The sequence below is a fragment of the Stigmatopora nigra genome, chromosome 16 (genome assembly GCF_051989575.1).
Source record: "Stigmatopora nigra isolate UIUO_SnigA chromosome 16, RoL_Snig_1.1, whole genome shotgun sequence".
In the NCBI taxonomy this organism is placed as follows: Eukaryota; Metazoa; Chordata; class Actinopteri; order Syngnathiformes; family Syngnathidae; genus Stigmatopora; species Stigmatopora nigra.
In genome coordinates, this window is record NC_135523.1 from 840,906 (window position 1) to 855,589 (window position 14,684).

The 14,684-nt window shown below is 42.6% G+C and overlaps 2 protein-coding genes across 4 annotated transcripts; both read right to left on the minus strand.

Annotated features, from left to right (window-relative positions):
* Positions 1 to 1,908: 1,908 nt before the first annotated feature.
* tnfsf10 (TNF superfamily member 10) lies at positions 1,909 to 9,184 on the minus strand. The gene is made up of 8 exons (XM_077736101.1): positions 9,090 to 9,184; positions 8,043 to 8,147; positions 5,406 to 5,605; positions 4,391 to 4,546; positions 3,398 to 3,443; positions 3,206 to 3,307; positions 2,292 to 2,530; positions 1,909 to 2,224 (listed from the first exon to the last, which is right to left on the minus strand). Exons 3-8 carry the CDS (start codon positions 5,514 to 5,516, stop codon positions 2,015 to 2,017), a joined length of 864 nt encoding a protein of 287 aa, XP_077592227.1. The 5' UTR covers positions 5,517 to 5,605; positions 8,043 to 8,147; positions 9,090 to 9,184; the 3' UTR covers positions 1,909 to 2,014.
* A 2,540-nt stretch (positions 9,185 to 11,724) lies between these two features.
* Positions 11,725 to 14,530, minus strand: LOC144209573 (neutral cholesterol ester hydrolase 1-like). 3 transcript variants are annotated; one of them, XM_077735974.1, is made up of 4 exons: positions 14,268 to 14,530; positions 13,374 to 13,596; positions 12,967 to 13,036; positions 11,726 to 12,827 (listed from the first exon to the last, which is right to left on the minus strand). In XM_077735974.1, exons 1-4 carry the CDS (start codon positions 14,340 to 14,342, stop codon positions 12,035 to 12,037), a joined length of 1,161 nt encoding a protein of 386 aa, XP_077592100.1. In that variant the 5' UTR covers positions 14,343 to 14,530; the 3' UTR covers positions 11,726 to 12,034. The 3 variants fall into 3 exon arrangements, with proteins under 3 accessions (XP_077592101.1, XP_077592100.1, XP_077592099.1); XM_077735973.1 differs by having other exon boundaries at positions 11,729 to 12,827; positions 14,208 to 14,530; XM_077735975.1 differs by lacking the exon at positions 14,268 to 14,530 and having other exon boundaries at positions 11,725 to 12,827; positions 13,370 to 13,485.
* Between the last annotated feature and the right edge of the window lie 154 nt (positions 14,531 to 14,684).

Consider the following 14,684-nt stretch of genomic DNA (forward strand, 5'->3'; position numbering starts at 1 on the left):
TCCATAATGTAAAAGGAAAATTATGTTAATAAACATTTTGATAATTTACTCATTCTTTGCACTAACTATTAGTATTAGTGACGGATACCTAGGAAAAAAGTGGGCTTATTTTTAGTTCTATCTCATTTTGCAATGAGTTTACTAGTCCGGCCCGCAGACCAAAGGGAGTTTGACACCCCTGAACTAGACTATGTCGTTTTTAAAAGAAAAAAAAGTCTTACTATATATGGCCATTACAAAAAATAAATGAATGAATCAAGTGGTCAGATATCACCAAAATTACTGGAGTGTCTTTCCACAATTAGGATTTTGGTTTTAAGACTAAAGGTCTCCTAAGGAATTACAACTTGGAAAAGTCATCATTGAGTCGTCTTATTTTCTGTCCTTTGAAACGATGCAAAACACTAAACGCAATTGTATTTGGAGATATTATGACTGAATAGGTGAAACTATATCTTTAGAGAAGCGTGCAATGTAGAAAACGTGAGCATTTCTTACCTTTGCTGCGCCATGCGTCGAGTACACAAAAATCAGCCAAAGTCAAAAACAACAACTTCTTGGTCAACTTGTGTTCGTGCCTTTTAACAAGCGTGTTTTGGCTGAAGCTGACCCAAATGAGGCCGTTTAGATCATGCCATTAAAAACCTAAAAAGACGTTTACAAACAAAACAAAGCAAACACGCTAACGAAAAGCGTGTTTCTTCCATGGTCTCTTCCGGTTCGCTTCACTTCCGGCTCAACAATGTGATGTCATTCAGGTAACGCCCTCGACTTCTTTTTCTTTTTTTGATTTGGCCGTTAGGCTCTGGCAACCCACACCACTTTTTCCAGCTTGTTCAATATTAAAGTGGATAAAGCATTTTCTATCCAAAAAAAGACTAAGACATGTTCCTTTTAAATAGAGACAACTATGTTTAGTCAATACTTTCCAGAAATGGCCAAGATAAGTGTGGACAATCATGGTGTAGTGGTTCAGTCACCTGCTTACCATGTAGATAGTTGGGGGTTCAAATCCCAGTTGGGAATCCTTTTTCCCTGAAATAGAAACAAACTTTTGTCATCAAGACTTTCCAATAATGACAAGGTGAAGTGTGATGACTTTGTGGTGTAGTGGTTCCCTTACCTGACTGTCATGTAGATAGATGTGGGTTCAAATCCTGGTTGGGATTTATTTTTCCCTTAAATAGAAACAACTGTGTAGTCAATACTTTCCAAAAATGACAAGGTAAAGTGTGATGATGTTGTGGTGTGTAGGTTAGCTCACCCGACTGCCATGCAGGCAGTCATGGTTCAAATCCCAATTGGGAATCCTTTTTCCCTGAAATAGAAACAAACTTTTGTCATCAAGACTTTCCAATAATGACAATGGATCGTGTAGTCATTCATGGTGTAGTGGTTCACTCGCCTGGTTGTCATGTGGATAGTTGGGGGTTCAAATCCCAGTTGGGGAACATTTTTGCCTTAAAGAGAAACAACTGTGTGTAGTCAAGACTTTCCATAATGTCAAGGCATAATGTGGTGACATTATGGTGTAGCGGTTTGTTCACCTGCCTTGCATGCAGGCAGTTGTGGTGCAAATCCAGGTCAGGAATCATTTTTCCCTTAAATAGAAACAACTGTGTTTAGTCAAGATTTCCCAATAATGACAAAGTAAAGTGTGGTGACAACATGGCGTAGTGGTTTGCTCACCTGACTCCCACCTGGGCATACCGGGTTCAAATCCTTGTAGCCGCGGAACAATTTTCCCATTAAAAAAAGTCTTAGTTTTTCCTTAAATAAAAGCATCAAATGACCATGTATAGGCGAGCAAAGTAAGGCTTTTTTTTTTAAAAAAATGGCCATCAGGCTTTAAAATGTATACTTATAGTTCTGATTTTTTCCCCTCCCTCAAACACAACCATAAGCAGATTCATTTTTTCTCCTTTTAATGAAAAAGTAATCAGCAACGGACAAGATGTTTGCCAAACACATTTACAACGACCACATATTTACATTCCTTTTCTCGGGGGCCTTCTCAGCTGACCAAGAAGGCCCCGAAAAAGCTGCTCTTCTCGTCGGCGTCCACTGCCGACGCGTCGGTCACGGTGACAAAGAGCCGGTCGCCGGGTCCCAGGGCAAAGAGCCCCCCCTGGTGCGCCGAGTGCAGCGAGAACTGCGAGTGGCGAGACCAGCACGACGTCCGACTGGTCTTCATCAGCAGGATGGGGACCGGGTAGCTGCTCACCTGTGGACCACACAAACCGTGGCGTTTAACTCCCATCCTACCCCAAAAACCAGTTTGGCGCCCTCACCTTTTTGTAGACGTACTGCAGCAAAGGCCTCCCCCGGTCCTGGTCCTCGGCGTCCTCGTCCTCCGACGTCACCACGTGACGGAAGTAGGTCTGCGCGTAGACGTAGTAGAGGCCGGGGCGAGGGACCACCAGCTCGCCGTCCACTAGTTGGACGTCTTGTAGGAAGGCCAGCCCCTTCTCGCCTTCCCACCACCAGATTTTTTGGCCGTGGACGCGGCGGACTAGCGTCGACGTCGTGGCTACGGACGGAGCAGAGTGTCAATCAAGAAAATGGCAACTTTGATGTTTCTCGAAGTACAATTTAATATTGAAGTGCTGTTTAATATCGTAGTACTGATTCATATCGAAGTACTGTTTAATATTGAACTACTGTTTAATACTGAAGTACTGTTTAATATTTAAGTACTGTTTAAAATCGAAGTACTGTTTAAAATCGAAGTACTGTTTAATATCAAAGTACTGTTTAATATCAAAGTACTGTTTAATATCAAAGTACTGTTTAATATCGTAGTACTGTGTAATATTGAAATACTGCTTAATATTGAAGTACTGTTTAATATTGAAGTACTGTTTAATATCGAAGTACTGTTTAATATTGAAGTACTATTTAAAATCGAAGTACTGTTGAAAATCGAAGTACTGTTTAATATCGAAGTACTGTTTAATATTGAAGTACCGTTTAATATTGAAGTACTGTTTAAAATCGAAGTACTGTTGAAACCAGCTCTCAAAATTACATTCATGAGTTTAATATCTAAATATCTATTGTTTTCAACAGTACTTCGATATTAAACAGTACTTAGATATAAAACTCTCTCTGATTAATATAATTTTGAGAGATAGTTTCAACAGTAAACTCTCTGTCACCAAAAGACCGGCGACCAAACGTCCGAGCACCAAAAATGGAGACTCACCGGCGTCCATTTTAGGCACGAAGCTCCCCGTGACGTGGGCGCCGACTTTAGGTCTCGGCGTGCCGTCGTCCTCCGACGTGGGCGGGTCTCCGGACATTCGTTCTAAAAACGAGAGAATGGAGTCAGAGAGGAAACCCTAAAACAAAAATACAAAAAAGTCCAAATAGCACACACAAAAAGATATTCCCTCACCTTTGACCGCTGAGGAAATGTACTTCTGGTAGCGTTGCGTTAGCGACTGTAAAAAAGAAGAAAAAAAACAAAGGTTTTGAGATCAAGACAGTGAAGAAAAACAGAACATGAAGAAAAAAAAACGACTTGGCTCCCAATTACGTGGTGTCGCAATTGCGCAAAGTGTTTAAGAGCACGCGAGGGCGCCGCATTTAGCCGCACTAGCAAGACGTCGTAAATTGTTAATTGTCGTTGTCGGGCAGAAAACAGACGGATTTGGAATCTGATTGGACAATAGAAAAAGCACCTGTATTGCACTGGACGGCCTGGCACATTCCTTTGCCGATTAAAGTTACATCAATGACTTCTTTGTTTGGTGTTTTTTTTTTTTTGGAGGGTAGATGAAGTCTTTTCGTTTTGCTGTGCAAACTTGTTTTCATGTGGGCTGAGCTATTTTAGATATAATATTTAGATTTTTTTATTTTTATAAATGGATTAAAAGAACTGGATTAAAAGCCCTAATTATTCAGTTTTTATAGAGCTAAAACAATGTTTATTTCAGCTTTTTAAAATATATTTTTAGATTTCACTAAATGATTTTTGAACTAAAAAACCCCAAAAAATGATTAAAAAATGACAATGATTCATTTAAAAAGGAGGAAAATCAAGGAAATTTAATATATACATCTATAGTCTTCATTTTAATTTGATCCTAAAACAGAAAGTCACCACTCATGATTGACTTCCGCGGACCGCACAAAATAATCCGTTGGACCACATTTGGCCCCCGGGCCGCCACTTTGACACCAGTGGGTGACTTTTACAGCCAGACATTTGCTGCCTTGGGAGTTGGCTGGGATGTGCTCTAGCACCCCTCTGCCACCCTTATACTCTCTTGTACTTTTAATTTATTGATTAGTATTCTATCTGGAATCCCTCATTAAACATCAAGGGAATTCAAATATGTAACTTTAAATCTTGTTGACAATATGAAGGGCTTTTTTTTGGGTTTACCTTGTGGACAATTTGCTGCAGTTGCTGCGTAACCTGCCAACACGGATGTCCCCTGGCCGCGGGGGTGCCGGAGCCGGCGCCTTGGGCGGAGGTGTGGCTGTCCAGGTCCCAACCTTTTAGACAGGACACGCTGCTCCGGGAGAAAGTCTCCTTCAACTGCCCCAAAAAAAAGAGAAACACAGGCTTCATTACCAGGCGGAAATTGAAAGAGGCGCAATTGGGTGGCCGCCAGTCAGTCAAGCGATCGGTCGCTCTTCCGACTCGACCTTGCTGGGCCGACGCCAAAATGCTGACATTGAAAAAAAGGGAGGAGGGAGGGAGAATAAGCAAAAGTTCCAGATTGTTGTCAGGAGGAGAAAAGGAAAGTGGATACCAAACTCCCACTGGACCAAAGTCAACTTTAACGTCAACTTGATTTCACGTGGGCCATTTTAGATAGAATTTTTAGATTTTTTTTCCCCATAAATGTATTAAAAGAACTGGATTAAAAGCCCTGTATATTCTGTTTTTTATATATCTAAAACAATGTTTGTTTTAGCTTTTTTTTGGAGTTTACAAAATGATTTTTGAACTAAAAACACAGAAAATTGATATAAACAAATGACAATTATTGATTTAAAAGGGGAAAAAAATCAGGAAATTTAATACACATCTATAGTCTTCATTTGAATTTGAACCTAAATCAGAAAGTGGGCACTCATGATTGACTTTCTCGGACCGCACAAAATGATGCGGCGGGCCAGATTTGGCCCTCGGGCCGCCACTTTGACACCAGTGTTGTAAAGTCAAAAGAAAGCACACCACTTTGAATTAGTATGTTTTTTTTACAATGCTTAAAAGTGAACATAGGACAAATTAATGCAGCACGATATGACACTATAAACAGTGGCCATCCCTAACTTATTCTTAAAGTACTTTAACAATTTCTTACTCTTTTTTCAAGGCACTTTGACTTTTGTCAAATAGGGCTTCCTTATTGGACGAGTAAGTGACGGCAAATTGACGGCGTACTCACAGCATCCAGCGAGGTGGCGAAGCGCAGCAAAGTGAGGGCGACCAACAGGCTCTGCAGCAGGATGGCCGCCAACAGCGCCAGTCCCAACTTGGCGGCCCAGCCCGCCGTCATGGCCACGGACCGAGCACGCCGCCGCCCCGGTACGCCGCCCCGGTACGCCGCAGACTTTCGGCGCGTCCGACAGACGAGGAGCGACCGGTCTGTGGAACACAGAGAGAGAGGGAGAGAGAGAGATAGTTGAAAAGGGGGAGGCGGTCCAGGGGGGGAGGCGGCCTGGGGGGAGGCGGCCTGGGGGGAGGCGGTCCGGGGGAGGCGCCCCGTCTGCCTTTGTCTGCTTTTGGAAAGTTCATTTCAACTGCCGTTTCCTGTTAAGAGTACACAAAAGTCAAACATAAGTGAGTAGAAATATAAGCTATAAATAAGAGTTTGCCTCAAAGCTAAAATTGCTAACTCATAGGTGTCAAAGTGGCGGCCCGGGGGCCAAATCTGGCCCGCCGCATCATTTTGTGCGGTCCGAGAAAGTCAATCGTGAGTTCTGACTTTCTGTTTTAGGAACAAATTCAAATGAAGAGTATAGATGTATATTAAATTTCCAGATTTTCCCCCTTTTAAATCAATAATTGTCATTTTTTTAATCTATTTTTTCCGTGTTTTTAGTTCAAAAATAATTTTGTAAAATCTAAAAATATATTTTTAAAAAAACTCAAATAAACATTGCTTTAGATCTATAAAAAAAACTATATATTCAGGGCTTTTAATCAATTTATATTATTATATATCCTATCTAAAATGGTCCAACTCACAAGTTAAACGTTAAAGCGGCCCAAAAAACAACCTGAATCTGACACCCTTATACTATTTTTTTTTAACTTCAGCGTGTCAACTTGACGGCGCGCCGCGTACGAGTCGCTCCGCGGCGGCGTGACGTATGGTGTCGGCGAGGTCGCGGCAACCGTAGGGACGGCGCGGGTTGGCCGTCAGCCACGGGGAGAACACCCACATCTGGCCTCCATCTCCTGGGCCAGCCCCCGTGGGAGACACCCCACGCTAAAGTTCCACTCCCGCGCCGGGTTCGCCGTGGAGGTCAACGGCGTCCACTCTGGCCGCGGACTCCGCCCCCCTCGCCAAAATTTGGAGCCACTTCAATGTCCTTTTACTGCGTTTTAAGTGGTTGACAAGTCGTATGCTAAACATTGTGCAATTATATGCGGACATATGGGAATTTATGCATGTGGATGAAGACGCCAAAAAATATGGAAATTGGAAAAGTGGTGGAAATTTTGGACGGAAAAATGAAATTTGTGAAGAACTGCAGTCTAAAGTTGTTTTTGCTTAATGTTGTTGTATTTTATGGTCAAATTTGACATGTTTAGGCACTAAAATAGTTGCTTTTGAAGGAGAAATAGAGGCAATTTAGCTTTCATTTTGGGTCAAATGGGTCTTGTTTTGAAGGAGAAGATACGTTTTTTAAGTCAGTTTGTTATAAAATATAAAAAATATAAAAAATATAAAATTAAAATGCTGCCATTTAAAGTTTTAACGTCAACATATTAACCTGAATGTCCACAAAAAAAGTTAAATAAGCACAATTCTTTTTTTGTTTTTTTGCCTAATTTAAAGTACAATAATCCCTCAAATATCACGACTTACACTAAAACTCCCAAAAACCTGTTTTATGGGATTTATATCAGCCGGAGTGTAAATATGTTCACTCTGAGTACAGTATTTAACGTATTTACATATATATTTAGATATTAATACATATTTTTTATATGCTTATAGCTGTAATAGTTCAAAAATATACACAAATTATTGGGGTGATCCTACTTTGCGATTTCTGGACTTCGGCGGCCATGTCTGGTCTATATTAACCGCAATATTCCAGTAATTACTTTCAAAAATACAATTGCTAAAAAAACGGATATTGAAAAGTACATTTTCCCACACAAAGTTGTTTATCCGGGTTGTGATGTTCCGCTCTTGACATTTCAAGGTTGGTTAGAAAAGAAGAGCAGATTGCGCTATTATTCCCTCCATTTTTGTTTTTTTTTTAACTTGGCACGTTTTGGGAGTCATCTCACGCTTTCATGCACAATCGTGCTTGTCGTTGTTGTTCTTGGAACGGTCGCCGGACTTCACAGGAAGCCTCGTTGGGCCCACGATGGATCGCCGCCCAATCCGTGCAAAGTAGAATAAGACTCATGCCTATTTACGTCCAATTAGGTACAACTGGGAGGGCTGGATGAAGAAAAAATGGGAGTCTTTGAGGTTGATTATCAAAGACACCCGGATAATCAGAACTCTTTGTTTGGGTATCGTTCCAAGCGAGTGGCGTCACGGGGAGGGAAGGCCACGAGTGCGAGGAGCTGTTAGCGTGTTAGCGTGTTAGCGAGTGGGAGGCTTTGAGGGTGTCTTTGATGGAGCTGTTGACAAGTCGACAGAAGGAAATGTGTTCCGCCGAAGGAAAGAAAATAGAGGACGAGCCCAAACAAGCACATCATCTGATAGCTTGCTGACAGGCGACCAATCAGTATTTTCAAGAAAATCATAATGTTCAAAAAATTGGGGGACTTTCCAAGCTTTTTGAGTCGTTTTTGATTTAATGTGAATAATATTTTTGTGTTGAATGTTACTTACACAAGAGCAGGGACTTTTAATTACGTAATGATGGTGTCCAAGTGGCGGGGCGGGGGCCGTGTCCGGTTCGCCAATGAGGTGAGTCCGTTTCATGCTGATATTCATCTAAAAATAGGGCAAAAAAATATGCAAAAAATGAATTTTTGTCTTTCTACCAAAAGAGTTCAAATCAACATTTTTATTGCATATCAAAATTCACCTAAAGATAATAAACGTCAAAAACTAATGCTTAAAAAAATGCAAATATATTCCCCTTTCTAAGAAAAAAGACAGTAAAAGTGGAATTCCCTCATCTATCATTTGAAAGCAATTGACATCTGTTAGTTGCATTTTCAAGCAACGTTTAGTCCCTGGTGGTTAGGCCCCGCCCACCCATGTAGCCTAGCCTAGCCTATAGCTTGTCAGGAAGAGTGAACAATGGCGGCGGCGGCGGCGATAACGAGGCAGGGCGGCTTTCCTTTGACATTCCAAGTGCTTGTTTTCACTGCCTGTGTTTTTCTTCAACTTCATCATCTGGGTTCTGATTAATGACGGGGGATGGGGGGTATTGGGGGCGGAGTTACAAGGGGTGAGGAGAGGGGGGTTACCTTCACACACACACATGTGGGGGCAACAGTGTTTGTTTTCAATCAGCGCCAATCGCGGCTGGATATCTTGTTGCTCGTAACAAGGGGGGGCCCCCCGTCCCCTCAGGACCCCCCAATCCTCCCGCGACCCCCCAACGAAGCATTCTTGCTGGAAGCCGCGCCGACATAACTCAGCGTAGCGAGCTGTGGAGTAAATCTGTCCAAGAAAAAAACCCAAAAAGGTCTCGATCCCAAAATGAATGACAATGGCGGCGCTGTCCAAGTTTGTTTTTCTTTTTTTTTTTTTTGAGGGGGGGTCGGCACTCGCTTGACTTTTCCGAGGCTGTTTTATTTCTCCGGTTGCTTTTTTTTTTTTTTAGCTTATCTCATAAAGCACGGGTGTCAAAGTGGCGGCCCGGGGGCTAAATCTGGCCCGCCGCATCATATTGTGCGGCCCGGAAAAAAAATGCTAATTTTGTACCTGACAGACTGCATTGACGGTGCCAGGCGTCCAATCCATTTGACGACGGAAGGCCCACTACGAGCGGTCGCCCAAAGTAGAGCGCGGGAAGAAACCTGGAAGCACAAAACAAATCAACAATCATTGCAAAATATGTTTCATTTTTTAGCACCCCATGTGTGCCACACATGGCCAACCAAATCTTTTGGGGGGAACATTTTTTATTAATTTTTTAAGCGCATTTGGCCAATAAAGTTTTTTTCCATACACTTTTTACAGCGTGATTTCATTGAAAAGTGCATTTCTTTTGTTTGCTATTTTTTAAAAGAAAGGTCCAATGCAGTTTTTTTCCATACACTTTTTACAGCGTGGATCCATTTTAAAAGTCCATATTTTCCCCTAATTTTATTTTTTTTTTGCAATTTTTTTAAAAGAAAGTTAAAATGCAATTCCCCCCCCCCCAAAGAATACTTTTTTTTGTTGTAGAGTTAACATTTAACAATATATGCATATGAAAATAGCCCAATTATATACAATTATTAAGTTAAGAAAATAAGTCTTTTTCATGTCATTTTCTCTATGTAGTACTTTTGTGCGCGTTTTTAACTCGCCATCAAATCTATTTGACATGAGAGGTTTGGCAGCCAACGACAAAACGCCAAACACATCATGATTGACGGCCGCCAAACGACCGGTCGCAGGTCAAAGTTGTTTTGTAAGCTTTTCAATTTTGGCTCCATTTTGAAAACATTTTTACATGAAGCTTCTTCCACGCAAAAAAATGAAGTGAAGACATGATTTGGCCATCCAGATTTTTCTTCCTAATCCAGTCTGTCTAAAATCTGCCTTTGGATAAAAAGCCTTGATATGAAATATGGATCAAATTTATCCGTCAAAAGAGAGAATGGAAAAAAAGACGCCGCAAAAGATAAAAAAGAAAAAAATCAAGGCAGCTGACAAAGCTCGAATGTAAAGATGTGTGACACTTCAAAGTCCGCCTGCGTTCTTCTTCGCTTTTTTGTCGACCCCAATCATTCAAGTGGGGGCGGGGCCTAGCCGCCCTTGGACGGCGGGAGGGACGGCGAGCAGCTGCAGCTGACCTCGAAAGCCGCAAAGACGCCTTTTCTCAACTTAACTCTTTGCCTGCCATTCACGACAATAGACGTCCAATTCATTTTTTTCTAAAAAATGGCAATTAGACTTTAAACTTTACTGTTATCACATGCATTATAACACATTTAAATATGTATCTGGATCCAATTAAATAGGAAAAGTTGTTGTGATTTTCCAGAAGGAGCCTTTTAGTAAAGTTGTCACATTTGAACATCAACGGTGCATTTGATGAAAGTGGGATTTCCGAAATGTCTCTCTCCAAGAATCCCACAAAGTCCCGAAAGTCAAATTGGGAACAGAAAAACAGCACCAAGTGGGGAAAACATGACAAATAAGTTATCTCGTTACAAGCAAAACAAAAACAGGTTTTCTTGGCTGGATCATAACCGCAAACAGTGGGAAATCTGTTTTTTTTTTTTGCCGACCAATCATCGAGGTTGTCTAAGTGTTCCCTGATAGACAATAAGGCCGTTTAGTTTCGGGTTTTTTTTTCCTCCCCACGACTGGTACTTTATTTTTTTATAGACACGTGCACGCCTTAATGAATGCAGGGCTATTTTTATATGTTTTGTACGTGTGGTATGCATTATTGTCTGTTTTTTTTGGCCTATGTGTGTGTGTGTAGGACTACTCCCAAGGTTCATTGTTTGAGGATTTTAGATTTTCTAAGTAAAAGGAAAAGTTGGCCAAAAGCAGGAAGCTTGTGTGATTAAATCAAACCGTAAAATGTGTCAATCAAACTCTTTGGCTTCTGTTAGTTTTTATTTTTCTATTTTTTTTGGGTGGGTTAGTACTGTCCATTTATCAATTCAAGGTAGGTTTACTGTCAACATGTTTTTCTTGTTTGGGAGTTGAGATTAAAAATAAAAAGATGTTATGCTAGGTTATAGCAGTAGCGTTAGCTTCTTTTCCTTCTATTGTTTTTACCATTGTTAACATGGTGGCTAGCTAAGCAGTTTTTTTTGCTACATTCAAGATGACCGTGATATTCAAAACTTTTAAAGTAAATCTAAAGTAAACTGACGAACACCAAGCCCGCTAATAAAAAAGTACATATATATTAATAGATATTTATATATTTTACTTACTTTGGTCGTGAAAAACAGCAGGTTGGAAGTGTGTTGTGACAATAGGTTGACGAGGTAACAGGTGAACGAAAATTAGATCGGAGAAAAGAAACCCGTTAATCCAAACTTTACATCGGATATAACACATCAAAAATGCCCTTAGATGCCACTTATTACGTAAAACTTTAACCATTCTTGCGTTATAACGCCGTAAAAATCAAACACGAGACATCCAAACAATTCAGTTAACGCGTGTCACTCTTCTTTTTGTTATTGAAATGAAATTCACAGTGTCAGTGTCGCTCCTCTTTCGCCGCCTGGTGGTCAGTTTCGGAACCGCATCAAAGATCCCCAAATGGTAAGAGGGAAAGCTAGGGGTCAGAAGCCATAAACAGTTCATATTTTCAAATGTTTTTCTTTTAGAGCCAGGCTCAGAATTTAAAAATAAAACACTTTTTTAGTAATTTCAACTCTTTTAAAGTAAAAACGTCCCTGAATTATTTTGACATTGTTATGCTTTTGCTAATTAAGGAGAGAATGCATAAAAACAGTCTAATGAAAATAAACTTACGATTAAAAAGTTGCCGCTCCTATTGGTGCGTTTGTAACTCGGTTTTGGATATTATAGTTCACAGACTAGCCTTGTGCGCCGGTAAAAAGAGCCACATATGGCTCCTGACCCCTGGCGTAGACAACCAATGATAAAGCAGACCTTTAAAACCCAGTGTAAGACATCACTAATGCTAACGCCGCCCTTAAGCTAGCACAAAACAGAAAACTCTTGCCTCAGAGATTCCCGTCCAGCCATTTGACGTAATTGTCGACGGCCCTGCGGCCCACGCCGGACGCCACGGGCCAGTACGCAAACGACAGGCACCCGTGGAATCCGTCCTCATAGTGGTCGGAAGTGACCGTGACGCCGGCGTCCCTCAACCTCTGCGCGTACATCATCCCGTCGTCTCGTAGCACGTCGTACTCGCACGTTAGCACGTAGGCCGACGGCGTCCTGGCCAGAACGTCCGTCTCCGCCAGGAGAGGCGCCGCCCTGACGTCAAGTAACGCCGGGGCCCGCTCCAACAGACCCGGCGTGCCCTTCGGCACCACCAGTGGGCGGAAGTTTTTCTTACGGCGGGCCGGGAGAAGGGTGGCCCAGTCCAGTCGGGAGCGTGCGGCCGGGTCAAAGACCATTTGGTCCAACGCGCTCTGGTTGTTAGCCAAAAGCGCCGACTCCAGAGACGGGTCGGCCCCCAGGTAGAGCAGCCAGAAGTGGGCCATGACGGGTCGGAAGAGGATGGGGACCGCCTTGTTCTGCTGGTAAGATGGCGTGTGGAAGTCCAGTGCTTGTAGGACCGGGTAGATTAAGGCCTGGGCCTTGAAGTGAGCAGTCATGGTGGCGTCGGAGCCCAGCTCCTGTGCCACGGCCGCCGCCAGGTTCCCCCCCGAGCTGTCCCCGGACACGCAAAGGCGATGCCGATCCAAGCCGTAGCGCTCCGCCACCTCTTCGGACAAAAACGCCCGTGACGCCGCCAGCGCGTCGCGGTACTGATCCGGGAACACCGCCTCTGGAGCCAGACGGTAACTACAACCAAAAATTAAAAAGAAATATATATTTTTTTAAAGGCCATGCTCCCTCTAGTGGCAGGCGTGAATACTACAGAGTTCAGTTGTATTTAACTTTTGAATCCCAAGGTTTTTTTTTCTTTTTTTTTTGTACTTACTCGACAGATATGACCACAGCGTCCAAATCCTCGGCTATCTTGCGGCACAAAAGGTCATATGACCGCATTCCTGAGGAGAAAGAGAAATCACGTGATGTCATTCATCAATTCTTTGGGATTTTACACATCGTTAGACTCTATATTTATTAATAAACATGATACTAAAATGCCATTACAACCCAGATAAACAAATCTTACAAAGATTACAAATGGTATTGTAATGGCCGACATTGCCCCCTGGCGGCCTAGCCCATGTTGCAACGTGTTCAATTTTATAGTAAAAAAATCTAAACTTTTTGGGTGAAAATGTGACAATTTTCACGTGCAAAGCGCTAAAATTCATTCAGTATATATTATAGTGTATGGCTGAAATTGCATACAAGAGTAAATAAAATTGGCGTACTTACGTCCGGTGCCGAGGGACCACCCCCCACCGTGGAAGTAGACCACGCCTCTTTTTGGCTTCCGGTCCCCTTTGGACAGAAAGATCCTGGCGGCGACGCCCCCCAGCTCTCCGTCGCTCACGTGGACGGTTGCGCTGGACCGGGCCTCGATGGTCTCCGCCCACGACACCACCTTGTTGAGCAGGTGCGCCCGGTGGCACACGCCTAGCGACTGGGCTGCATCACCCTGAGGGGACAACGTACAACAACCCTAGAGTGAAATTGCATCGTGGGAAAACTATTGAAAGAAAACGGGTGTGGGAGCAAGAAGAACGAGTCCCTTGTTTCAGTTACGCAAGCTCAGGTCAAAGGTCACAGCCATAGAAATAAATACAGATAATTTGCAGTGTTGCAACGATATTTGTGCACTGGATACTGTGACCATACACATTTTTCTTTAAATACAAGACAATTTAATAAACATATCTTAGAAAAGATGCTTCTATTCTATAGCTAACACATCGATACCAATGCTAGTATTGGTGCAACACTCGTAGCTTAACAGAGGGTTAACAGATTTGTAAGTACATCCCAAAATTAAAATTGCCTATCACTAGTATACCCCCAATTAATTTCAAATGATTACCTTTAGAATTATGAAATGAATAAGTGATCATACACGCAGAAGTAGCTTGTTGTTCATTTTCTAAACAGAGAAGAACCAATGGCTGCCTAAAAAAATGAGCATCGTTGAACCAGGCAATTGCTATTGTTTCCCCACATGGCAAATAATAATAACAGGTGGTATAATCACCCCCTGCAACCCTCCCCCAGACCAGCTGTTCTGTCAGGGCTCACCGCACGCATGATTCCCCGAAAGAGGGCGTCTAGGAGCATCAGCTTCCACGGCTCGCTCACCCCGCCCGGCAGCGGCAGGTACACGTAGTAGGCGGCCGCCGACAGGAGCAGGGCTCCGGCGTAACGGAGCTTCATCACTCGGTTGCGAGCCGGTGAACGGTGGCTCGGCTCGGGCTCGCTGGCGAACGCCCTCCCCGCCCGGGTCTCGAGTCAGTGGGAGCGGCCACAAAACGCCGGCTGTTGACCCCGATTTCAATGTAAAAGTTGCACTTGCTCTTCGTGTCCATTGGCTACGCGCAGTAGCGTCGGGATAAAGTGGGCAGAATTTTATTTTGAAAACTTCCTGTGGCCGAGGTGAACGTAACGACAAGACAATGACGCTAAAAAATATAAACATTACATTTTGTCATTAAACGCATATGATGATATTTTTTTATGGAAAATAAACATATTAATAAACATTTATACATATTCACA